Below are 24,705 nucleotides of genomic sequence, written 5' to 3' on the forward strand. Positions count from 1 at the left end.
TTATTTTAAAGATAATCTGGCTGGCAAGTAAAAAAAAAAATGGCTGAATGGACTGAAAAGAGGATTAGGGGAGAAACCCCAGGCCTGTATGGCACTGAGCTCTCCCTTCTCCTGTGCCTCCAGCCTCTGCAGCTCCGGTAACCCTCTGACACGCAACTTGAGGCCGTTTCCTCTCGTCCCATTGCTTGTTACCTGGGAGAAGAGACCGAGCCCCCCTCGCTACACCCTCCTTTCAGGCAGTTGTAGAGAGCGAGAAGGTCTCCCCTCAGCCTCCTTTTCTCCAGGCTAAACACCCCCAGGTCCCTCAGCCGCTCCCCATCACACTTGTGCTCCAGACCCTTCCCCAGCCCCGTTGCCCTTCTCTGGACTCGCTCCAGCACCTCAAGGTCTTTCTTGTCGTGAGGGGCCCAAACCTACACCCAGGATTTGAGGTGCGGCCTCACCAGTGCCGAGTCCAGAAGGACGATCCCTGCCCTAGTCCTGCTGGCGACACTAGTGCTGATACAAGCCAGGATGCTGGTGGCCTACTTGGCCACCTGGGCAAACTGCATCAAGCAGTGGAATAGGCTGCCCAGGGCAGTGGTGGAGTCCCCATCCCTGGAGGGATTCAAAAGCCGTGTAGATGTGGTCCTGAGGGACATGGGTTAGTGGTGGCCTTGGCAGTGCTGGGTTAACAGTTGAATTCAATGAACTTAAAGGTCCTTTCCAACCAAAACAATTCTATGATTCTATGACTTGGTGACATCTTCTGAGCTCATTTCCCCTCTGCCAGGAGGAGTGAGGGTGATTAAATTCACCAGCTTTTGTAAAAAAAATCAAAAAAAACCCAAAATCTTCCCCACAAAAGTGGCAGAGAAGAAGCAGCAAGGTTTATATGACTGGTTATGGCTGACGTTAAAACTAAATTAAAAGACAACAGAGAGAATGAGGAATCTGGTCTCCCAACTCTCCAAGTCACCACCAACTCTTCTAAGTAAATGAAACCATCATTTCCCACACACGCTTGCAGTGACATGCTAAGAAAAGCTCATGTTAAACCATGTATGTAGATACTGCAGGTGTACAAAGAAAACCCCAAAACCTGTGGCTGCATAGTAACAAAAAAAAGCATTTTCATCTTGTTCTCCATTTATTCACCCAGCAGCTTTTGATCTGCTCCCACATCATACCACCTTTGGCTCCCCGAGACCTCTGTGCCTCAAGCTCCCACTTCGCAGTAGGCACAGCAAAACACTCCGTACCTGTCATCTCTGTTTAAACAAGAGCGTCCTGAAAGTTGATGTTCACGAGCCAAATGACATGCTCCATTGAACATAGCCATTGTCATCCAGCTAGACCAACAGTTGGCTTAGTTTTAGTTTCCTGCTTCCTTGTGACGTGTAAGAAAAGAGCACAGAGCTTCCAAAATGTCCTTTTTGTATAAAAGAAGATGGAATATGAACTTGATCCTGATACAAGCTGAGAACTCGCTTTTTCTGACGACACTGGGGTCAGTGCTGATTATTACTTCCACTTGGCAGATGCTTGTCTTATCTAAATGTTTACACCTTTATTTCTTTTGAGTGTTGCTACACTTCCTTATTGCAGTCTACAACTACCTCAAGGGAGGTTGTAGTGGAGTGGGAGTCAGCCTCTTCTTCCAGGCAACCAGCGATAGGACAAGAGGACACAGGCTCAAGCTTGGCCAGGGGAGGTTCAGGTTGGACATTAGGAAGCATTTCTTCTCAGCAAGGGTCATTAGCCATTGGAAGGGGCTGCCCAGGGAGGTGGTGGAGTCACCATCTCTGGAGGGGTTTAAGAAAAGACTGGACATGGCCCTTAGTGCCCTGGTCTAGTTGCCATGGTGGTGTCAGGGCAATGGCTGGACTCAGTGAGCCCAGAGGGCTCTTCCAACCTCTTTGATTCTGTGATTCTGTGATTCTCCAACAGTACCTTGCAGCAAACCACCAGTTGCACAAGTGGTGTGACAATACAATCATTGTTATACGGGATTTTTTTAAAATGCCATTAGCACTATTCAAAGAGAAAAGTATTCCCCACCACCACAGCCAAGGATCATGGATCCTGCTCTGCAAACAACTGAGTGTGAAAAATAATGAGCTGAGGAGCCCCTCTGGTGTCAACACAGCCATGGGCAGGAGGTGAGAGGCCATGCATATCTGCAGGCAAGCTCAAGATCTGTGTGCTAATTCCAGACAGGCAGCACTGGCCCCACCACCAAAACATCTCAGCTTCTACTGCATCCAGCCTCACGCCTCTTCCCAGCTTTGAGAAGGGGAGAAAAAGGGACATTCACCCAGGGTTCCCCATGGCTCAGTGGTTTGGGTGCTCCAGGACAGAGCAAACATGGCTTCACGCCTACGTTGGTGAGTTTAGCTAGTCCTCTGCCTTCCCTGGGCAACAGTCTGACCATCAGACTGCTGTGCAGAAGTGACCATCATCTCCTGCCATCCCCACCACAACCAACTTTTGCACCTTGTCCAAAGGGCTTAACAAAGTCCACTCATCTCGTTGCCTGCACTGGACCTGACAGAGCTCTTGGGTGGAGGTGTGGAGGAACCATCTCCCTGCATGACCCCAAACAACCAACAGCAAAGCAAGGAGGAGCTGGGTGAACTTACACCAGGGTCAGGCAGCGTTGTGGGGCGGGTGGCCTGAATCATTGCTTAGGATATGTGTTTTCAGTGAATAAATTCAAGCAGGAGCAGGGTTTAAGCCAACTAGATGCCATTCCTTGCCTAAATGGGGACTAATACCCAAAGCTTTGCAGGCTCCTGTGTGCCGAGCTCCAAGAGCGAGTGTCGATTCCTCCATCTCTGCTGCCACCATTACATACATGCATTTTTCATAGAATCATAGAATGGTTTGGGTTGGAAGAGACCTTAAAGATCATCCAGTTCCAACCCCCTGCCACGGGCAGGGACACCTTCCACCAGACCAGGTTGCTCCCAGCCCCATCCAACCTGCCCTTGAGCACTTCCAGGGAGGGGACAGCCACAGCTTCTCTGGGCAACCTGGGCCAGGGTCTCACCACCCTCACAGCCAAGAATCTCTTCCTAATATCTAATTATTTTCACACAGACTGAGGCTCACAGCTGCTTTAAGATCTGGGATTTGTTTCTCTCGGAGATTTTGCTTTGGGCTCTGGGAGTTTTCACTGACAGAAGTTAAATATTGCAGAAGCTGGAAGTTAAACTTTCCTTGCGACATCGCTGTCCCGCTGCGCATCCAGTGGCGCTTCTGGAGCACCCCATCCATTTCCAAACACACTGTGTAAACACAAATCCTACCAATGCCTTCTGCAGAAAGCTAAACTCCTCTTTACCAGGCCAATAATCCAACGAGGGGGGGATTGTGGAAAGCAGGAGGTATTTACCTTGATACTGAGAAATGGGTTCCTGCAGGGTGTTTTCCGGGACGGATCCGGGTAGCTGCTCTTTGTAGCGGTACTCGTCATGCTGTCAGGTCTGCTTTATCCGCCTGCCAAAACAAATCATCCAGCACAATGCTCAGCTGCTCTGCCTGAATTCACCCTGCTCAGCACAGCAGAATCCTGTCGTGCTTTGCAAACACCCACGCAGCAGGCAGTAAGCAGTTATTAATTATTCCTGGGTTTCATTTCTTCCAGCGCTTCGCTTCTGCAAAGTAAAAAAAGCAGCATGGAAAGAGCTAACACGCTGATCACCGAGGTGCCTGAGAGGTTAAAAATTATCAATTATCTCACTTCAAAGAAACAAAGCAGCGCTGAGACGGGATCTTGGTGTTCCCACATCCCAGCCATACCAGAGCGCAACTGGGGTCGACGCTGTTCAGAGAATCCCAGAGTGGTTAAGGGTTGGAAGGGCCCTCTAGAGATCACCCAGACCAACCCCTGCCCAAGCAGGGTCACCCAGAGCACGTTGCACAGGGTCGTGTCCAGGCGGGTTTTGAATATCTCCAGAGAAGGAGACTCCCCCCCTCCCTGGGCAGCCTGTGCCAGGGCTCTGGCACCCTCACAGCAAAGAAGTTCCTCCTCATATTCAGGTGGAACTTCCCGTGTCTCAGTTTGTGCCCGTTGCCCCTTGTCCTGTCACTGGGCACCACTGAGAAGAATTTGGTCCCATCCCCTTGACACCCCCCTGAGGTATCTGTGGGCATTGATAAGATCCCCCCTCAGTCTGCTCTTCTCCAGCTGAACAGCCCCAGCTCCCTCAGCCTCTCCTCGCAGCAGAGATGCTCCAGCCCTTGGACCATCTCCGTACCCTCCGCTGGACTCTCTCCCGTAGCTCCTGGTCTTTCTTGAACTGGGGGACCCAGAACTGCCCACAGTTACTCCAGGTGTGGCCTCACCAGGGCCGTGTAGAGGGGCAGGAGAATCTCCCTTGACCAGTTGACCACACTCTTCCTAATGTACCCCAGGACACCATTGGTCTTCCTGGCCCCAAGGGCACATTGTTGGCTCATGGGGAACTTGTTGTCCCCCAGAACACCCAGGTCCTTCTCTGCAGAGCTGCTCTCCAGTAGATCAGCCCCCAACCTGTACTGGTGCGTGGGGTTATTCCTCCCCAGTTGCAGGACCCTACACTTGCCTTGGTTGAACTCCATGAGGTTCCTCTCCACGCAGCTCTCCAGCCTGTCCAGGTCTCGGTTCCACATAATCAAGGCCAATATTGTTTAGACATTATCTAGGTGAGTACTGTTTAATGTCCTTACCAATGACCTGGGTGATGGGGCAGAGTGCACCCTTAGCCACTTGGCAGGAGATGCAAAACTGGGAGGAGTTACTGACACCGACGATGGCTGTGCTGCCATCCACAGGGACCTCAACGAGCTGGAGAACCTCATCAAGTTCTACTTGATGAGGTACTTGGAGAACTGCAAAGTCCTGCCCCTGAGGAAGAACAACCCCAGGCATCAGCACAGGCTGGGGGCTGACCAGTTCTGCAAGAAGGACCTTGGGTTGAACACGAGGTTGAACACAAGCCAGCAATGCTCCCTCATATCAAGGGCTGCATTAGGAGGAGTGCTGACATGATCTCCAGAGTTCCCTTCCAACCTCAGCCATTCTGTGGTCCTGCAATAATCATTTCAACACCCCTAGGAGGAGGAAGGAGAGCAATCTTTACTGTCCCAAGCTACGGGACTCTGATTGCTCTTCATATCCTTGAACCACGCAGGACACCTTGGCTTCTTTTTGTCTGGTATCAACCACATGCCTAGACTGACCATCTCAATTAGTAAACAGATCTCCAAACCTCCCCTAATCCCACCCTGAACCCCAGCCACAAAGAGCATCCTAGGGTCTTCACACAGTGCCTGAGGCAGGCTCTGGTCTCCACCGTGCTGGTGTGGATCTCCTTGAGCCTTACTCTCCTTCCCATGGTTGTGCAGCTCCACTAACTCCAGAGCAGCAACTCTGATTTGGTTAGATAGAGCTGAGACCAGGATCCAGCCTCCACACTAAATATTGCACTATATCAAGCTGTCTTAGCTTTCTAGATACGTTTGCAATACACACTACACAGTGACACTGTAGTTGAAGGTCAATGTTATGGAGTAAGAAAATATCCATAGCATTGAAGAGATGGGAAAAGGGGTTGAGAAGAAAAAACCAGCTGAGCATTAGCTCAGCTCTTGAATGGTGCTGGAGCAGTCTTGGGCCAAGTGTGAGGGATCCACCCAGACATGATGATCCCACCAAGGCGAGACCAAGCTCACCAGCTGTGGTTGAGGTCATATTTGCTGTTGTATGTCCTCATGGGATGTAACAGGTTTCATCTCCCGTCACACAGGGCTGATGGTTGCACCAGGGCATGGCGTACAGAAGCCGGTGCATGAGATCAAGCAGCTTTGGAGATGCAGTCTGGCCAAATAGGCTATAGACAACCATTGCTCTGCCTAAATGCGGGTGGGTTTGGGGGACTTCCCTACAGGCTCAGAGGCAGGAGCTCCTTCCTGCAGTAGAGGGGCTCAGCAAGCCCTTCTCCGTCCCTCCATACGCTGGGTCTCCAATGGATTAAAGCCTTCCTTTCCTGTCTCTCTTCACCCATGGTGGTTTTGCATCTCCTCTGGAAGAATCCTTCCACACTTGTTTTCTGGCTCCCAACCACCACCTAAATTCAACCACACAAAGAAATGTAAATCTGTGGGAAGCCACCATCCCCCCTCCATGCACCGCTGACCTTCTCTTCAGACCAACGCTCCCTCCTCCCTTCTCACCGATGACATCTGTAGAGTCAACGATGGCCGGGAGGACAACGTCTTTGTTGGGTTTTTAGTACCCAGACTTCCTGCTCAGGAAGCTGCATTGTTTGGAGGCACGTTAAACCCATTAGGCTTCAGCTTGTTGTTCAGTACACTCTAATAGATGTTTCCATCTCAGCGGCACCTTCGAGCTCGACAGCAAATGGGGCGAAAGGCTCCACATTATTATTTTGCGTAATTCAATTTCCCCCATGACGAGAGGCAAAGGAGCAAGTACCGTAGCCTCAAACAAATTAACAAATGGACGGGTTGATGTAAATTCTATCAAGAGGAGACTGTCTTAACTGTGGTGTTTATACAACCCTTAATTGCACTGCACAGGAGAGGTCAGGGACCTGCACGCCGCTGAGTTACAAGCTCCGTGGCATCCTCTGCAAAAAGCAATTGCTGCCCTCAGCCCCATTTCAAGAGACAAGATATTGCTACAACAAAATACAGCGTGGGATCAATAAAGTAAATCTGATCGTAAATTAAAGCATCCATGAAAGGCTCCCCTGGACCTCTGGAGGGTTAAGCAGTGCAAGAGCAAAAGCACCTGCCTGTCTCCGGACCACGGCGTCCAATATTGCCTGTCTCTGGGAGCAGCGCTGTGATGAATTATTTACAGCTACCAATTTTGCTGCTGGAGCTTCTTGAAAGTTCAGGGGCTATGCAGGGGAAAGAAAAAGGTGCCAGGGTAGCAAGGGAGGAAAGCAAAAGGAGTCTGAGCCCAGATTTGCAGGGATGGGCATGTAACCACTGTAGGCTTAACGCCCTTCTTTCTCTTGTTAACTATATTAATGTCTTTGCCAGGCCTCCTCACCAAAGATGCACTCAAGCAGACCTGCAACCCTGTGGTTTCTAGGAGTATTTTGGTCCCCCTGCCCATCCATTCCAGGCCTTCCTTTAAATGAGTGCATCCTTTAACCCTTCAGGGTGTTCAGGAAGATGTTACGTCTGGAATTAGTTCAACCTCTCCCCTAATCAGCTTTCATAGTCTTCTTGGTAGAAGAAAATGGTAGAAAGCACTGGTACAAATGTTTTCACTAATCCCTGCCCAAGCAGGGTGTAAAAGCCCCTCACCCTTTGCCGTGCACCATAATCACCCCAAATTTCCCACACCACCATAGAGGAACTTCTGGAACACAGAGGAACTTCTGGTTCCAGAGGAACCCTGGCAGTGTTCAAGGCCAGGTTGGATGGGGCTTGGAGCAACCTGGTCTGGTGGAAGGTGTCCCTGCCCATGGCAGGAGGGTTGGAACTAGACGGTCTTTAAGGTCCCTCCAACCCAAACCAGTCTGTGATTCTATGATTCTATGAACTTGGTTCTCCAGGGGAGTCCCTTGCATGAAGGAGAACCTGCATCATCTGTCAGCAGCTGGTGGCCAAGGATGCATGGCCAAGTCTGTCTCCATCCCACCACGCACACCTTCATCTCACCTTCAGCAAGGTTTCCTACTTCCGTTTCAGTATTACCTGAGGGTGTGCACTGCCTATGAAAGAGGGAGGGTGGGAGCCACCAAAAGAAACACACGGCAGAGATCTGAAATGCTGCAAATGTTGCCAGCAGTTAAAAATGAGAATAACCTGTTGCATTTGGATACTGTGGGCCCACAATTCTGCTTCAAGAATAAAATGAAACAGAAAAGTGCTTTGATCCAGCACAAAGGACAACGAGCAGACAAAACAAAAAGGCAGATAAGACTTAATTGATTAAAAAAAAATTGCATGAAGACAGCTCCATGCTAAGGTCAGTCTGGCTCTTGCTTCCTTTGACTGGATCGAGCCCATTTTGCTCAGCCCAGCTCTCCCATAACGCATCGTATGTCCTCTGGGGATGAAGTCTGGGGAAGGGTCTGGAGGGTCTGACCTACGAGGAACGGCTGAGGGAGCTGGGGGTGTTTAGCCTGGAGAAGAGGAAGCTCAGAGGTGACCTTAGTGCAGGCTACAACTACCTGAAGGGAGGTTGTAGCGCAGTGGGAGTCGGCCTCTTCTCCCAGGCAACCAGCGATAGGACAAGAGGACACAGCCTCAAGCTTTGCCAGGGGAGGTTCAGGTTGGACATTAGGAAGCATTTCTTCTCAGCAAGGGTCATTAGCCATTGGAAGGGGCTGCCCAGGGAGGTGGTGGAGTCACCATCTCTGGATGTGTTTAAGAAAAGCCTGGACATGGCACTTAGTGCCCTGGTCTAGTTGCCATGGTGGTGTCAGGGCAACGGTTGGACTCGATGAGCCCAGAGGGCTCTTCCAACCTCATTGATTCTGGGATTCTGTGATTCTGTGGATGGCACGTGCTTGGCACGAGCCACATTTTTCTTCTAGTGGATGGACATCTCCGGATGGAAAGAAAGATTATTTTCAACTAATGCAAGTGAAGAGGTCTCACTGAATTCCCTCCTCTGCAGGAAGGAGGCAGAACTGGTGCTGCAGGACTGGTGCTGCAGGCTGGGTATGAGGCAGAAAGGAGGGATGAGACAGCAAACACAAGGAGATACGCCTGTGTCAGAGTAAGGTGAGAGGAAAGCAAAAAAGACCAAAACCCAACAGGATTGGGGGGTGGGGGGAGATGTGCCTGGCTCAGGTCTGCAGCCTTCAGCCCCTGATGGTCCAAGCCTCCTCCAGCATCGTGTAGATACGGTGCTGATACATGTAGATGTGGTGCTGAGGGACATGGGTTAGTGGTGGCCTTGGAAGTGCTGGGTTAAGGGATGGACTCGATGATCTTAAAGGTCCTTTCCAACCAAAAGAATTCCATGATTCTCTGATCCCAGGAAGAGGATGTGCGGTGGGAATCGATATTTCTGCCTTGCTCCAAGTAACCCCGTGTGTTCACCGTGGTACCCATGGAGCACACGGGGCCACGCCAGCGCAATGGGAAGAGGTGAGAAATAGTGAACCCTGGAGTGCTGCCCCTTGATTTTGGAGACCCTGACCCAAAGCCACTCCCAGGCCAGCCCTGCAGGATCAGGACCAATAGCACAAAGCTGCAGCCTCAGCTCTGGAGCAAGCTGCTTTCCATCTTTGTGCCTCAGTTTCCCCAAGAACAAGCCAGGGAATAGATACCACTGGCTCCTATAAAGTGTTTTGGCAGCAGTGGATAAACCGGGACAGGCAAAAGCTGTGGGCTGTGACAGCAGGGGCTGATTTAGCACAGCGAGCACCGTTCCCCGGCCACGATGGGGAGGAAAGGGTGCTGCAAAGAGCCTTGTTTACTCCTCCCTGCAACTTCTGCATGCTGCACCCAGCTGTGCCCACGGAGGAACTTTGTCCTAAACAACAAAGCACAAGCTGAGATGCTGCTACAAGAGCTCGGACTGCCCAACGGCTTCCACAGCATCCCCACAGCCCAGCACCCGCTCCATGCCAAAGCTCCTCCTACGATGACCTAGGAGGAACGGCTGAGGGAGCTGGGGGTGTTTAGCCTGGAGAAGAGGAGGCTCAGAGGTGACCTTAGTGCAGTCTACAACTACCTGAAGGGAGGTTGTAGCAGAGTGGGAGTCGGCCTCTTCTCCCAGGCAACTAGCGATAGGACAAGAGGGCACAGCCTCAAGCTTGGCCAGGGGAGGTTCAGGTTGGACATGAGGAAGCATTTCTTCTCAGCAAGGGTCATTAGCCATTGGAAGGGGCTGCCCAGGGAGGTGGTGGAGTCACCATCTCTGGAGGTGTTTAAGAAAAGCCTGGACATGGCACTTAGTGCCCTGGTCTAGTTGCCATGGTGGTGTCAGGGCAATGGTTGGACTCGATGAGCCCAGAGGGCTCTTCCAACCTGGTTGATTCTGTGATTCTGTGACCGGGGCAGCTTCAGTGCCTCTCACAGCTGCGGGAGGTGAGCAAGCTCCTTCCCAGAAGAGCGTTTTGCAAGGCCTGTTGCAAGCAGCGATACGGCATCGGCAGCATCGCAGGGAAGGAACCAACCCTGGGTCTGTGAGACCAGGCTCTTGCAGGTGCTGTGAATGCAGCACGTCAACACCATTCACAAACACAAACCCAAACTGGCCACCCCACCTGCCTTAATTAGCAACCCCAGAGCAATTAGGCTGTGTTTGCACAACATACCATGATTATACAATGCGCTTAATGAACGTCAGAGGCTGCTGTTTGCGAGCTGGGGAATGCTGTCCAGAGGGCTGGGGTGGTTGAAGAACCAAGCGGTGGCCATGGGCTAATTGCTGCCTGCAGGAGGGAGGGCAGAGGTTGCTCTGAGCTGCCTTCAGACCCGAGGGCAGCCCAGCAGCATCCCTGCTCCTTCCTGAGCTCCCTCCAGCCAGCCCCAGAGACACAGTTTCTGCACGTGTGTCTATTGGCATTGGTGATGGGCCATTTCTGCAAAGCTGGAGTAGACGCAGGGTGCATGTACTCACTCCACTGTGAGGGTGGTGAGACACTGGCCCAGGTTGCCCAGAGAAGCTGTGGCTGCCCCCTCCCTGGCAGTGTTCAAGGCCAGGTTGGATGGGGCTGGGAGCAACCTGGTCTGGTGGAAGGTGTCCCTGCCCATGGCAGGGGGTTGGAACTAGATGATCTTTAAGGTCCCTTCCAACCCAAGCCATTCTATGATTCTATGCCACCACTTGACTTCCGTCCTCTTCTCCTAGTGAGACACTAATCAGGACAACATGGCTGCTGGAAGCCTTCTTGGTGAGCTGATGGCCTCTTGCTGACCAAAGGGAATGAGCTTGCCCCATACATGGATGGGAAGGGATGTCTGAGAAACACTGTGGTGGGGCAAGGAGTGATGGTAAAGGCACATTTCTCCCTGAATACCTCCCAATGGATGTGCCTTAGCAGCGAGGGTCTCCTCCTCCTGGCATGGTCTTCACCACAAGCAGAGACAACATGGTCAGCATCTGCTCCCCATCACACCCTTACATCTCGCTAGCCTGCAGAGCAGCCCTGGTGCTGCAGTTCTGCTCTGAGAAACCCCTCTGAGCATCTTCATCCCTCTGGGATCATCGAGTCCAACCATTGCCCTGACACCACCATGGCAACTAGACCAGGGCACTAAGTGCCATGTCCAGGCTTTTCTTAAACCCCTCCAGAGATGGTGACTCCACCACCTCCCTGGGCAGTCCCTTCCAATGGCTAATGGCCCTTGCTGAGAAGAAATGCTTCCTAATGTCCAACCTGACCCTCCCCTGGCCAAGCTTGAGGCTGTGTCCTCTTGTCCTATCGCTGGTTGCCTGGGAGAAGGGGCCGACTCCCACTCCTCTACAACCTCCCTTTACACACATCATCAGAGGGGAGAGGTGTTACTCAGCCCAGCGAGGTATTTACGACACCAAACGCTGCTCTGCTGGAGGTCTCCACGCTGCGTTTCACCTTTTCTCCCCCAAATCACAGGAGTGTGAAATCCATTTGCTGAGGAGGCACAGCCACCGAGAGGCTGGTGTTGGGTGGGACGTAGGGTGACAGGCAGAGGTGGCAGGATCCGTGACTGCAAGCCGTGTCACTGACCCTGGCACAAAGCCCTTTAAAGCCAGCACTGCACCCTGATGAAGCAGAAAATTGCTTCTTTATGTGCCCGCGAGTAAACTCTCAAGCAAAATTGCTTCAGCCATAAAACTCAGAGGGACTTTCCGTGCTCAACAGCGGCGTTGAGGAGTCTAGCGAGGCGCACGGTGGCCAGGTTTCACCGAGGGTGACCTCTGGGAGATGATGTTTTCGGTGCAGGGGCTCAGTGGAGTGGCTCACGCAGCAGGACCCCAACCAGCAGCTGCCAAGCACCCACGGGATTTACATACTTCAGGGAAGGTGATGGATGGATGGTTGTTCAGAGAGCAAAGGTGCCTGATGCTGCAGAGCCATCAGCTGATATTACTCCTTCAGCTACGGGTGAAGAGTTTGTCCTCAGAGCCTTGTTTTCTCCACGTTTCTGTCACAGCATCCCTCGGGAAGGCAGAGCGTGGCCAGACAAGCACTGGGTGTTGGGGGCACAGGGAGATGAGCTTGGACACGCCAGCAGGTCAGTCCCACGCCAAACAATGCCATAAGGCCACAATAAAATAATGCCATTAATTAGACCCTCGCTTGTCTGACATCACCGCTCCCAGGGGACAGTGACCTGCGAAGTGGCAAAGCGGGGGGCTAAAATCTGAGGAACAACCCCCATAAGTACAGAGCTTAGCCAGATAATCTCATAAACCTTTGCAGCACAGATTAAGGTGCTCCACTTACAGAACCACAGAATCAACCAGGTTGGAAGAGCCCTCTGGGATCATCGAGTCCAACCATTGCCCTGACACCACCATGGCAACTAGACCAGGGCACTAAGTGCCATGGCCAGTCTTGTCTTAAACCCCTCCAGACATGGTGACTCCACCACCTCCCTGGGCAGCCCCTTCCAATGGCTAATGACCCTTGCTGAGAAGAAATGCTTCCTAATGTCCAACATGAACCTCCCCTGGCCAAGCTTGAGGCTGTGTCCTCTTGTCCTATCGCTGGTTGCCTGGGAGAAGAGGCCAACTCCCACTCCACTACAACCTCCCTTCAGGTAGTTGTAGACTGCACTAAGGTCACCTCTGAGCCTCCTCTTCTCCAGGCTAAACAACCCCTTGGGACCCACTTGTCCCTAAGATGTCCTTTCTTTGACACCAGGGCAGCAGAAGCACCCCCAAAACCTCCCAGTTCCTCTGGGACTTGCACAAACTGTGACAGCAGGGGACCAGGCTCGGTGACACCAGAGTCCCATCCTATTCCTGAGGATATAAATCTATCACAACGCCTTTATTAATAGAGGTGAAGCTCCTGGTAGCTGAACAAGGGAAAACACGCGCTGGGCTCGGCAGAGCTTGAGTAAATAACGGCAAATGTAACACAGCAAATTAAATCCCAGCAGGGGAGACAAAATGCCAGCAAATATCCCGTAATTTGTCTTCATTCTGCTGAACTTCCAAATAATTTACATTCACCGGCGGTAAAACTGGAACAGTGTCAATATGTGTATTCGTGAGCGTGCACGTGTTAAATGGGAAGCCAGCTTGGAAAATGTGGGTGCAAAGATGGTTTATAACACAAGAGAAGGAAAAGATAGGGTACTCCCATCATTCCCTCCCTGGAAAAGGATGGAGAAATGAAAGGGGTGTGTAGATGTGCCCAAAAGCTGTTCCCATCTTGCACCAACTGGCAAAAAGAAAGTGGAAATGAGATCAGCCCATCTCAGTGGTGCTTTGTAATGAGAAATGTGTCAGGGATGACACAACCCAGCAACCCCACAGGAAGCTAAACAAAAGGAAGCCTGTTACTGAGAAGTTAAAAGATTAGAAGAAAGAGAAAAACTGGTGTTGAAACCCATGAAACACAACCATGGGCGATGAGGAAGAGGCACCAGCCCTGCTCTGGCATGGGGCAGGACTGGCTGCTCTCTGGAGGTCCCTGCCAGCCCTGACCCCCTCTGACTTGGGATGGGTGAAGCCCTCCTCCCGATTTTTGTTATGAGGTCTCACAGATCTCCCTGCTCTCCTTGGCAGGCCTTGCCAGATGCTGGAGCCCTTCTTGGAGAGGTCCTCACCTGCTTCAGCACTGCAAGATGTGGTGAAGGGGTCAGAGCTCAGCTGGTGGTACCGAAATGGAGATGGGAGCTCTCACACCATCCCCTGTGGAGATGAGGCAATGCAAAAGGGTAACGTGGAGGAGCTGGAGCTGTGGATGCTGTCATGGAGCTGTGGGGTTCACCTGACCCTACATCTGCACTGGGGACAGAATCACAGACTCACAGAATCAATGAGGTTGGAAGAGCCCTCTGGGATCATCGAGTCCAACCATTGCCCTGACACCACCATGGCAACTAGACCATGGCACTAAGTGCCATGTCCAGTCTTTTCTTAAACACATCCAGAGATGGTGACATCTGCCCCTGAGACACCTCCTGGACTATGCTTGCAGTCAACAGAGAGAGACCATCACTTCCACAGCCCAACCCAACCCGACGTGGCCACCAGAAGAAGTAGGACAGCCAGTCGCATCCTCAAGGTGTATTTGCTAACGGCAAAGGCAGCAACTTATCCAGCCTGGGGACATGGTACAAAGTCCAGGGGTCTGATGTAGGGGGAGATCAGCCACGGTTGCACTCAATCCCTGGGGGAACACGTGGCAGGATAAAAGGGGGAGGGTCTCCCCACTGAAAAAAAGGGGGTTGCTTTTGGTGGACATATTTCTGAGAGAGCACACAGCTTTCCTGCAGCTCCACAGATCAAGGCCAGCAGAGCCTTAAGCATGGTGTGGGGACTGTCCCTGTGTGCTGGATGACCTTCATAGTGGCAGTTGCCATCAACATAGAATCACAGAACCACAGAACCGTTTTGGTTGGAAAGGACCTTTAAGATCATTGAGTCCAACAATTAACCCAGCACTGCCAAGGCCACCACTAACCCATGGCCCTCAGCACCACATCTACACGGCTTTTGAATCCCTCCAGAGATGGGGACTCCACCACTGCCCTGGGCAGCCTGTGCCAGCGCTTGACAACCCTTTCAGTGAAGACATTGTCCCTGATCTCCAATCTAAACCTCCCCTGGCACAACTTGAGGCTGTTTCCTTTCGTCCTGTCACTTGTTACCTGGGAGAAGAGACCGACCCCGCCTCGCTACACCCTCCTTTCAGGCAGTTATAGAGAGCGAGAAGGTCTCCCCTCAGCCTCCTTTTCTCCAGGCTAAACCCCCCCAGCTCCCTCAGCCGCTCCTCATCACTCTTGTGCTCCAGACCCTTCCCCAGCCCCGTTGCCCTTCTCTGGACTCGCTCCAGCACCTCAAGGTCTTTCTTGTCGTGAGGGGCCCAAAACTGCACCCAGGATTCGAGGTGCGGCCTCACCAGTGCCGAGCACAGGGGGACGATCCCTGCCCTAGTCCTGCTGGCCACACTAGTGCTGATCATGCACCCTTGGGAAGAAGACAGCACCCATCGCACAGGTTGGGCTGTCCTCACCTGCAAGAGGGGAAAACACCCAAGAGCAGAAGTGGCTGAGAGCGCAGAGGGAAGGAATCGCAGAGCTCACGGGCGAGGGAGGTGTTGTGGCCGAGATCCCCAATCTCGGCGAGTTACATAAGCAGCAAGGCTGGGAATTGCATAACGACATGAATCACTCGCACGGTTTCATTTTCAAAGGCTGCCCAGGACTCTGAAGCCATCAGGATCTGGTACCCCCAGAGATCCCCCGTCTCCATCTCGCTCCTGCTGCTTCCCAAGCTCTCGTTGGATGCATCCCCGTGTAAACGCAACATCTCATTAAACCTCACCTCAGCTCCTGCCCTTGTTTGTCCCCGTGTGAACTCTGGGTTGGTTTGTGCCGGCAGTTGGGCTGTGGGTGAATGTGGTTCAGCTCAAGGACGTGTAAAAGACGTTTGGCAGCCAGGGAGCTCACGGCTTTGCAAGTTTTACTCCTTCCCTAGAAGATTTTAGGCAGTATGTTGAATAAAAAGTTAGCCCCCTCCTCTGGACTGTGCCAGATGCTGAACATCTGTACGGGGGGGGGTGAACAGATGTCGTGTGTCCTACAGAAAAGTGATGTCTTGTGTCCTCGGTGGGGATTTCCTATTTTAGCACCACCTCCTGCGTATTTGGCAGGGAAATACTCCCTGCTTCCAGCAGCCCAAAACCTCAGGGTAGGAGTTAAAATGATGAATTACGTATGAGAAGCCCTTTCCCCAGCGGGGACCTGCCTTTCCGTAGGCTGCAGACACGGTGCTCAAGTCTGTGGAGAAACATCTGCCAATAGAAGTCAGAAGGAAGGTGATCCCAGACCAGAGGTTTTTTTTTTAATTTGGGGTTTTATACACCATAAATACCTTCCTGATAAGTTTTTTTCCTCCACACTTTACTGATGCTTGGACAGGAGTGAAGACTGAGAAAAGACAGGCTTTTTGCTCAGTATTTCTAAAGACTTCGCAGTGCAAGGACCAGCTGGAGGAAAACTTATGAAACCAAGAAAAAGGCAGCAGCCAGAGGGGCTCCAGAGACCGACAGATGCAGACACTCTCCGATGAGGAAAACTAACTTCTCGAAGGGGAAGCTATTGCAAAATTAAAAGCAGGAGATGCTGCAAAATCCTCGTGTACACGCAGCCTGAATGAAAGCCCCAATAGCTCCCTGGAGCACAGTCTTCCTGGAGCAATGGAGACGTTGTTGGCTATATATTATCTGTAATATACTACAGGAAATAAGTCTATAATCTATACAGAAAATATATCTGTAGGAAATATAACATACTGATATATAAAATATAATATAATATATATCTCTAATATACTACTATCTATAATATACTACAGGAAACATATCTACAGGAAAGCACTACAAGGACATGGAGTGATAGGACATGGAGGAACGGTTTTAAGCTGAAAGAGGGGAGATTTAGATGAGATATGAGGAAGAAATTCTTGGCTGTGAGGGTGGTGAGACCCTGGCCCAGGTTGCCCAGAGAAGCTGTGGCTGCCCCCTCCCTGGCAGTGTTCAAGGCCAGGTTGGATGGGGCTTGGAGCAACCTGGTCTGGTGGAAGGTGTCCCTGCCTGTGGCAGGGGGTTGGAACTGGATGGGCTTTGAGGTCCCTTCCAACCCAAACCAGTCTGTGATTCTGTGATAACTTCTAAAAAAAAACAAATGGGATTTTCCATCTGCCCAGGACCATGGACCTGATTCCCCACGTTGATGCTGACTGTTGCATGAGGAGCACCTACACACCAGTTCACTTTCTTCCTACACATTTGTTTCCACAGGACATTCAAGGGCAGCTCTTTTCTCCCTCCAGACTAATCCATAGGTTAGCAATCAAAGCATCTCCACATTTTTTGTGAAGACCAGTAAAATTTGCTTCACTGGGAGCTGTGAATGATGCCTGCCACCCGCACGCAAGAGGGATTGATCGGAGGGCAGGTGCAGAGAAATGCTGCTACGATGAACGGGGAACTGAGAGTAGAGCTTAGGGGAAGTGAAAAACTTCCTTAGCCAGCAAAAGAGAGGTGGAGAGGAGCTGATTATCAACACCCAGGAGGAAACACTGAGGGTAGAAGAGAGTTGGTGACATTACGGGGCAAAGTTGGGACAAGGAGCAAGCCCCAGCCCAGTGCAGCCATCAGGGCTGGAGCTGGCACGGGAAAGGGAAGAAATGCTGATATTTTGGGCAGCAGGGGGAATTAATTCGTGTCACAACTAAATGTCATCCTTCCATTATTTAATATTAACGCACTGCAGGAAGCCGTCTTTATTACAGAGGGATGTTGCTGCTTTTCCTTTTGCTGCCAGGTCTTTTTACAGCCTTTGGAAGGAGCATCTGCTCGCCCTGGGAGCAGGTATGGGCTGTCACACTCAAAGAAGCCCAGTGAAAAGGGAGATTATTTTCTGGAAGTCCCCAGACCTGCAGCTGGAGCCACATCTGGCCCTGGCTGAGCTGCCTGTCTGCAGCCTGGTGCCCGGCCAGCGGCGAGTCCTTTCCTGCATCCCCAGGAGTGATCTTGTCCCAGGGTTTCTCCAGCCATCCACCGGCTATTGATTTCTCCCAGAGGGTATTTCAGAGCCTTGCAGTGTTTGAATCATGTTTCAAGCCCGAAATTCCCCGCGTTGCTTGCTGTTCTGCAGTGTGTTACACCACTGTCTCAATTTCTTTTCAAAATTAACATTTTCAAAGCCTGGGGGCTAATGACATTCCCCGAGATGGGTAATGAGGCTCTCCAGCCATCCCTCAAATTCACATTTAGCGAGGAAATGGCTCTGTGACACCAAGTATTTAATCTACGAGATGGCTCAAGCCAGGGCACATGAAGCAGGTTCAAAGCTGGGATGTGCTGCCAAGTTGTAGCGAGGGCAGCACGGTGCAGACCAGTACCCCCAGGGAGGAACTGGGACCAAACTGGGAGCCAGGAACCACCAAGAAAGGGGAGCTGGGATCTATTTTTGACCAGACCAGGATCCCTGGAGACTGCTGAGCTGCTGCACGGGAGGCAGCAGACCAAGGAGCCCAGCAAGGCTGAATGGCTGGGTTAGGAGGGCTCATGTGAGCCAGGACGAAGCATTTCAGAGCCTGGAAATGCCACCCACACCCAGCAGCATGGCTGGCAAAGGTGAGAAAACTGGAAGAGTAGGAGGGATTAAAAAAAAGAGAGAGAAATTAGAGCACATTGCAAAATGATCAAATAATAAATAACAACCAGGAGGGCTGGGAGTCAGGAGGGATGTCACAGTTAGCTTGATGCCAGTGGTTCCCCCAAAAGCCCTTCAGAAGCTTGATGAGGGAATTGGCCAAAGCAGAGCACAGCTTTGTGCGTGTCTGTGCAAACAAGCAAACCCTTGCTCAGGCTACATGGCTTTCCAACAGCTGCTGCCTCTTAGTGGATGCTAAAGCAGATGGATCCCACGGCAGGGAGGTGATCACAGAGTCACAGAATCACTGAGGTTGGAAGAGCCCTCTGGGATCATCAAGTCCAACCATTGCCCTCACACCACCATGGCAACTAGACCAGGGCACTAAGTGCCATGTCCAGGCTTTTCTTAAACCCCTCCAGAGATGGTGACTCCACCACCTCCCTGGGCAGCCCCTTCCAATGTCTAATGACCCTTGCTGAGAAGAAATGCTTCCTAATGGCCAACCTGAACCTCCTTTCTAATGCTTTTCACCTTTCTGGCATCTTCTGCCCAAGCACGAGACACCGTAGACCAGTGCAGGAGTGAAAAAAAAAATAAAAATGAAGTCATGAAATTTCTGCAGACAACTGATAAAAGGCCCTTTGGAGTGGATCAATATGGCTTGGACCTCTGGTGAGAAATCAGATCCTGATGGGAGCCTGGATAAAGGATGCTCCATTGCCCGCTGGAGCTGTACCAGCAACCGTGGGCGAGCTGCACTGCACGGCCTCAGACAAATGCTATATAAGGTCATCATATACAGCAAGTAGGGTGAAATGTAGACATGAATATTAATAAGCTCCTGAGCAGCTCAGCTCTGGCCTGTTTGTGTGGCTGGGTGCCCTTGGTCCTGCTCGTAACCAGCCCTAAGCGTCTCTCTTTTTTGTCTCCTTTGCCCTTGTTCTCTGATTTACTCCAACATCCTTGACTGGCATTTTCCTTTTTCATAGAATCATAGAACCGTTTTGGTTGGAAAGGACCTTTAAGATCATCGAGTCCAACCCTTAACCCAGCACTGCCAAGGCCACCACTAACCCATGTCCCTCAGCACCACATCTACACGGCTTTTGAATCCCTCCAGGGATGGGGACTCCACCACTTCTATAGGTGGACATAAAGCATCCTTGATCAGTCCTTGAGTCTGGGCCCTGAGGCCCCCCCAGATAAACCTCTGTTCCCTCTCCCTACAACCTTGATGTACTGCCAAGGATGGGGCAGCCTTGTCCCCAACTAACCAGATCCGCAGGGGCTGGAAGCAGAAGGGGACAACAGCCCCCACCCAGGGTGGGATGTCCACCCCACACACCCCGTCCCAGCACAGACAGCCCCGTTGTCCCCATGTCCACCAGAGAAACTACATCTGACACCTGAGAGAAGCAGCAAGCATGGCCAAGGTGTGATCAGCTGGGCTGTGCAAAGCACAGTGCCTTCTTCCAGCATTTAACCTCACCTCCTAAGGGTTAAAAACGAAGGTTTTTCAGGGAGGACAGGCTGGTCCCACAGCTGACCCCCAGGATGCTACGCCTACCTCCAGGGCTTTAAGCATTGGTGGGTTTAAGGGACACACCAGCTCCACCATCTGCAAGAGCCAGGAGAAATCAAGAAGCCTGCTTCACCCGAGAAGGTCCAGCTAAGGACAACTCAGAGGGTGCTGGCAGGAGCAGGCAGAGGCAACAGCTCAGCCCTGAACACGGGGCTCATCCCCAGGCTAAGCCCACGCCTCTCCTGAGCAGCAAATGCACATAACAAATAAGAGGGATGCAACCCATCACCTTGGTCCCTGGGCTGTTTGCATCTTCACCCACAGCCTGCAGAGCATCACAAACGCTTTCCTGCCAGCGTTAACCCTTTCCTGCTCCCTGCCACCAATTTTCTCACAGCCAGGAGGTCACATAAACTTTTTCTGACCAACACGGTGATCCTGCCTTGAATTGGTTCCTCCTCTCCCAAGCAATGCACTGCTGGAGAAGCTTGGGTCTGGCCATGGTCCCCGTGTGGCACCAACACCGTGCCAGCTCAGGCACGGGTCAGGTCCACGCCTGCCTGGCATCCTCCCTAGGAGCCAAGACCTGGGGCGAGAAGACGTATTGCCGTAAAAGAAGAAGAAAAACTAAGAGAAACCAACCGTGGCAGCCTCAGGGGTTGGGAAAACTCCCTGCGAAGGGAGAAATAAGTGGCCTTATTGGGAAAAAAAAGACAAAAATAAATAAGCACAAGCAGAGGGGAAGCAAAAAAATACACGTGCAGAAAGCTGGCACGGAACAGGCGTGCAGAACATTTGGAATTGCTCCTTTTTTTCCCCCCCTTTAGCTTTTAAGCTGCTGAAAAACCCAGCTCCTGAGCCAAACGGGTTCCCCGAGTCTTGCAAAACAAGCCTGGGGAAAAGCAGCGTGAGAAACTTCACATCTGCTGAACCCTAAACCCGTCCCGCAGCTGGCAGGCAGACCCCGAGCGAGCTGGTACCGGAGTCATCCTCAGCATCTCCTCGTAGTGGGCAAGCGCTGCCATACTCACAATTTCAAGGCTCTCCCGATCCCAATCCCACTGTGCCCGGAGCAAAACTTTCCCTCTGGCTTCTGGGGCCATTCACTACTTTTACTTCCCAGCCTGGAGGTGGGGATGGGTGTGTGGAGGTGGGGCTTAGGCTGCGATCTCAAAAGCCGCGGTACATTTTAACCAAAACTTTTGCAATCTGTTTCAATGGGATTTTTTTTTAAATTGTTTTTTTTTCCTTCTGAAGTCGCAATTCAAAAATGACAGAGCTGCTCGTGTGGTTTGCTGACACAGGGCTTTGCAAACTGCTTACTCTGTCCCAATCCAAACTGCTCTTTGCTTTCACTCCGTCCCCTCTCCCACCCCTCCTGGTTTTTTTCCTTACGTTCATTTTCTTATTCCAATTGCTTAATCTGCATTTATTTCTTTAACTTCCGAAGCTGTGGTGTTAGCCTGGGATTTGTGATGGGGAGTGTTTGTTTATATAACGCTGGGTTATTTCTTTTTCAGTAACTCTCCCCGTTGTGTTTTTTTGCACTAATCACCAAGGCATTTCCAGATAAGAACCGAAGGAGTTAACGAACAGGCAGCACCAGTTAAAGCTCTCAAAGGGAAGCTGGGATTTCTCCCTTTGAGGTTCTCAGAATCACAGAACCAATGAGGTTGGAAGAACCCTCTGGGATCATCAAGTCCAACCATTGCCCTGACACCACCATGGCAACTAGACCAGGGCACTAAGTGCCATGTCCAGGCTTTTCTTAAACCCCTCCAGAGATGGTGACTCCACCACCTCCCTGGGCAGTCCCTTCCAATGGCTAATGACCCTTGCTGAGAAGAAATGCTTCCTAATGTCCAACCTGAACCTCCCCTGGCCAAGCTTGAGGCTGTGTCCTCTTGTCCTATCGCTGGTTGCCTGGGAGAAGAGGCCAACTCCCACTGCGCTACAACCTCCTTTCAGGTAGTTGTAGACTGCACTAAGGTCACCTCTGAGCCTCCTCTTCTCCAGGCTTCTCCTGGTGCCTTTTTGTGTTTGGGACGGCTGTGGGTGGGCATTGGAGATCTCCACTCCTTGCTTGGACCCAGATGGATGCTCTGCCCGGCCCTGGCATGGCTTCTTCCCAGCCCCACCATCCTTCGCCACGTGTTCCTCCTCTTCAGCCCTGCTTGCTGGGTTTGCTCCATCTGCTGCCAGCTCGACTAGGGACGGTGACCCATGTGTGCCCACAGCACTGCGGACGGAGCAGGCCCTGGCCCTGGACAGTTGTGGTTGTCCCCTCCCTGGCAGTGTTCAAGGCCAGGTTGGATGGGGCTTGGAGCAACCTGGTCTGGTGGAAGGTGTCCCTGCCCGTGGCAGGGGGTTGGAACTAGATGATCTTTAAGGTCCTTTCCAACCCATCACCAAACACTGCTGGAGCTACTGCAGGTGCTCCAGAGAGCAGCATAAACTGACCCTCTCAAAACATGTCCTCACATGTTCATCCCCCAGCCCTCCGGCCCCGTTGGCCTTTTGCAGCTTTGAAAATCAGCATTCCCGTGGTTTACTGGGAAACATGACTCTCCCCACCAGCCCTAACCCTCCTCATACATTTCTTTGCTCAGAAAAGCCAGGAACCTCTCTGCAACCATCTCCAGATGCACTAGCTCAGATGTACAGCCTGATTTATAAAGCTCTTAGGTGGGACTGAGAAGTTGGTCCCTCTCCACCTCCCTCCCCTCTTGCCCTCCGCCTGCTACTGTGCCATGGTGGTGGGAAGCCCGGGGGTTGCTCAGAGACCTGGTAGTGTGGAGAAAGGTCAAGGAGGGAAAGGTTTTAGTAGAGCAACCTCAGTTATGGATCCTCCGAGGCTCAGCCATGCCCTTGGTCCAGGAGAGCCTGGGTTTGGTAACGCTCCAGGACTGCTGTAGCCATCATTGCCCACCTTGAGCTTTCGATGGGATAAAGAGGGCAAAGCAAGGCTGGCATGAGATATTGGGTCTGGACAATTAATGTTGAAGGTGTTTTACTGCTTTCCTTCATAATCCACAGTCTCTGGAGGTAAGATTTTCAGGACCAAATGCCATGAGACTTCATGATCTGCTGCTCTCTCCATGGATCACGCACCTTTATCCTGCAAACACTTCTGCCAGTTCACCTTATAGACTCCATAAAAGCCATTTGCACGCATCTTTTTCCAAAAAAAACCAACCAAACAGGTTGTTCTGAACCTTTTCAAACACCTGGAATTCAAAAGCTCTGGAGGACTGAGTCCATCCCTTCACCTGCTGGTACCGCTTGGCCAAAAAGCTGCACCTTGCCCAAGTGCTGCAGCCAGTCCCTCCTGCTGCGGTCCCTGGAGATGCCTGGGTGTACATGGCTTTGTCTGCCCTGAACGTTGGTGTTGGGGGCTGTCTCAGCTGCAAATGGGTGCACAAACCCAGACGAGCTTTGCCAGGGCAAATTCACACTTGGATTTCATGATGCTGCAGCCCATGGATCTGGACAGCAGCAAAGTCACACCCAAGGAGAACATAAGGTACTGGGGGAGATGGAGAGACCTTTGGTGGGTTCCCTGTTCTCTTTTCATCCCAAAAGCCATACCAAGCTCCCAGATGGAATCCCCAAATGGGATATTTTCCAACTCAGGGTGGTGGTGCAGCAGCAGCCGACAAAGGCGAAGCCACATTTTCCTCCTGGCATTTCTTGTTGGGGTCTGACGGATGGGACAGACCAGCCATGGGAAACGGGGCACGCTGGGCAGAGGGGCTTGATGTTTCCGTAGGGAAGATTATCTGTTTTCCTTGCACAAGCTCATTAAATAATAATTAAACAACCGCTTTATTAGCTCTAGCAGCAGAAATACATTTTGCTAAGTAGGAGAGAGCCAAATTGGTGCGTTCAAAAATACTCTTTGCCCAAGTGACCCTGAACTGTCCTCCCGAGCAGGGCTGCATCAGACAGATAATGCACTGCAGAGAAAATAAACTTTATCAGCTCTCGTCGGCTCTGCAATATCTCAGGAAGGCATTATTAGATCTAAAAATGTATTATTAATATTTTACAGCTGCATAACTCCTTTCTTTCCAGAGAGGCTGTGAGGCATGCACAGGCAGCCCCAAGGACCCACAACGCGTGGTTAATTTGGGGGTGGGAGGTCAGAGCTCCTCGACAGGAGGGAATAATCTGGTGGGAAGAGGAGACTTTCCAGCTGCAGAGGAGCAAGGGGCAGACACCCAAACTAGCCTGGATGGGGGACCCTCACTTTGCTGTACCTAGAGAGCGGCAGGGAAGCGTGGACACCCCTTTCAGCAGCAATATCACTCTGCGATATTGCACGAAAGAAGAGCACCATCTATTGACTCCTCCTCCTCAGCACCTCATTTCGAGCTGGCAGGAGTTTTGCAAGTGCCCAGGCTGCTGCTCCATCCCAGGTCCCGGGTGTTTGCCAGAGCATCCTCGTTTGCAGAGGTGCGTCGTCTCATCGCAGCAAAATGCCCTTGTCCTACTGGTCCAAGGTGGCTGCTCGATGGCACGTCACCAAGTTGCATCTCCATGGTCACACAGGCTCCTCCCGTAGCCCCAAAGGCTGCCTGCTTTTCCCTTGTAGGATGCAAACAGCTTTCTGCAAAGCATTGGAGCTGAAGGGGAATTTGGCTCTAAGCTAATGGATGCCACTGGACAGTGGGTGCATGCAGCCCAGCCGTGGCCACCACACACCCCCGTGCAAGGGGTGTACAATGGCCACCATCCCTCTTAGCCATACATGAGTTAGCAATATGGACTGGTATTGCATCGTGTGGGAAAGAGATGCAGGTGAGACACTGGCCCAGGTTGCCCAGAGAGGTCAGAGGAGGGCGACCAAGCTGGGGAAGGGTCTGGAGGGTCTGACCTACGAGGAACGGCTGAGG

At 51.7% G+C, this 24,705-nt stretch overlaps 1 protein-coding gene across 2 annotated transcripts in view; it reads right to left on the reverse strand.

Annotated features, from left to right (window-relative positions):
* The window catches only part of SLCO2B1 (solute carrier organic anion transporter family member 2B1), a 70,526-nt gene extending 49,599 nt beyond the window's left edge, over positions 1–20,927 (reverse strand). The window contains exons 1-2 of one of the 2 annotated variants that reach the window (XM_068418981.1): positions 20,842–20,927; positions 3,377–3,480 (exon numbers count right to left, since the gene is read on the reverse strand). In XM_068418981.1, coding sequence (XP_068275082.1) covers positions 3,377–3,457 — 81 coding nt within the window. In that variant the 5' untranslated portion in view covers positions 3,458–3,480; positions 20,842–20,927. Of the gene's footprint in view, positions 1–3,376; positions 3,481–20,841 lie in introns of those variants that run through there. The other variant, XM_068418984.1, reaches the window with a different exon arrangement.
* Positions 20,928–24,705: the final 3,778 nt, after the last annotated feature.

This window comes from Nyctibius grandis, chromosome 2, assembly GCF_013368605.1.
Source record: "Nyctibius grandis isolate bNycGra1 chromosome 2, bNycGra1.pri, whole genome shotgun sequence".
Classification (NCBI taxonomy): Eukaryota; Metazoa; Chordata; class Aves; order Nyctibiiformes; family Nyctibiidae; genus Nyctibius; species Nyctibius grandis.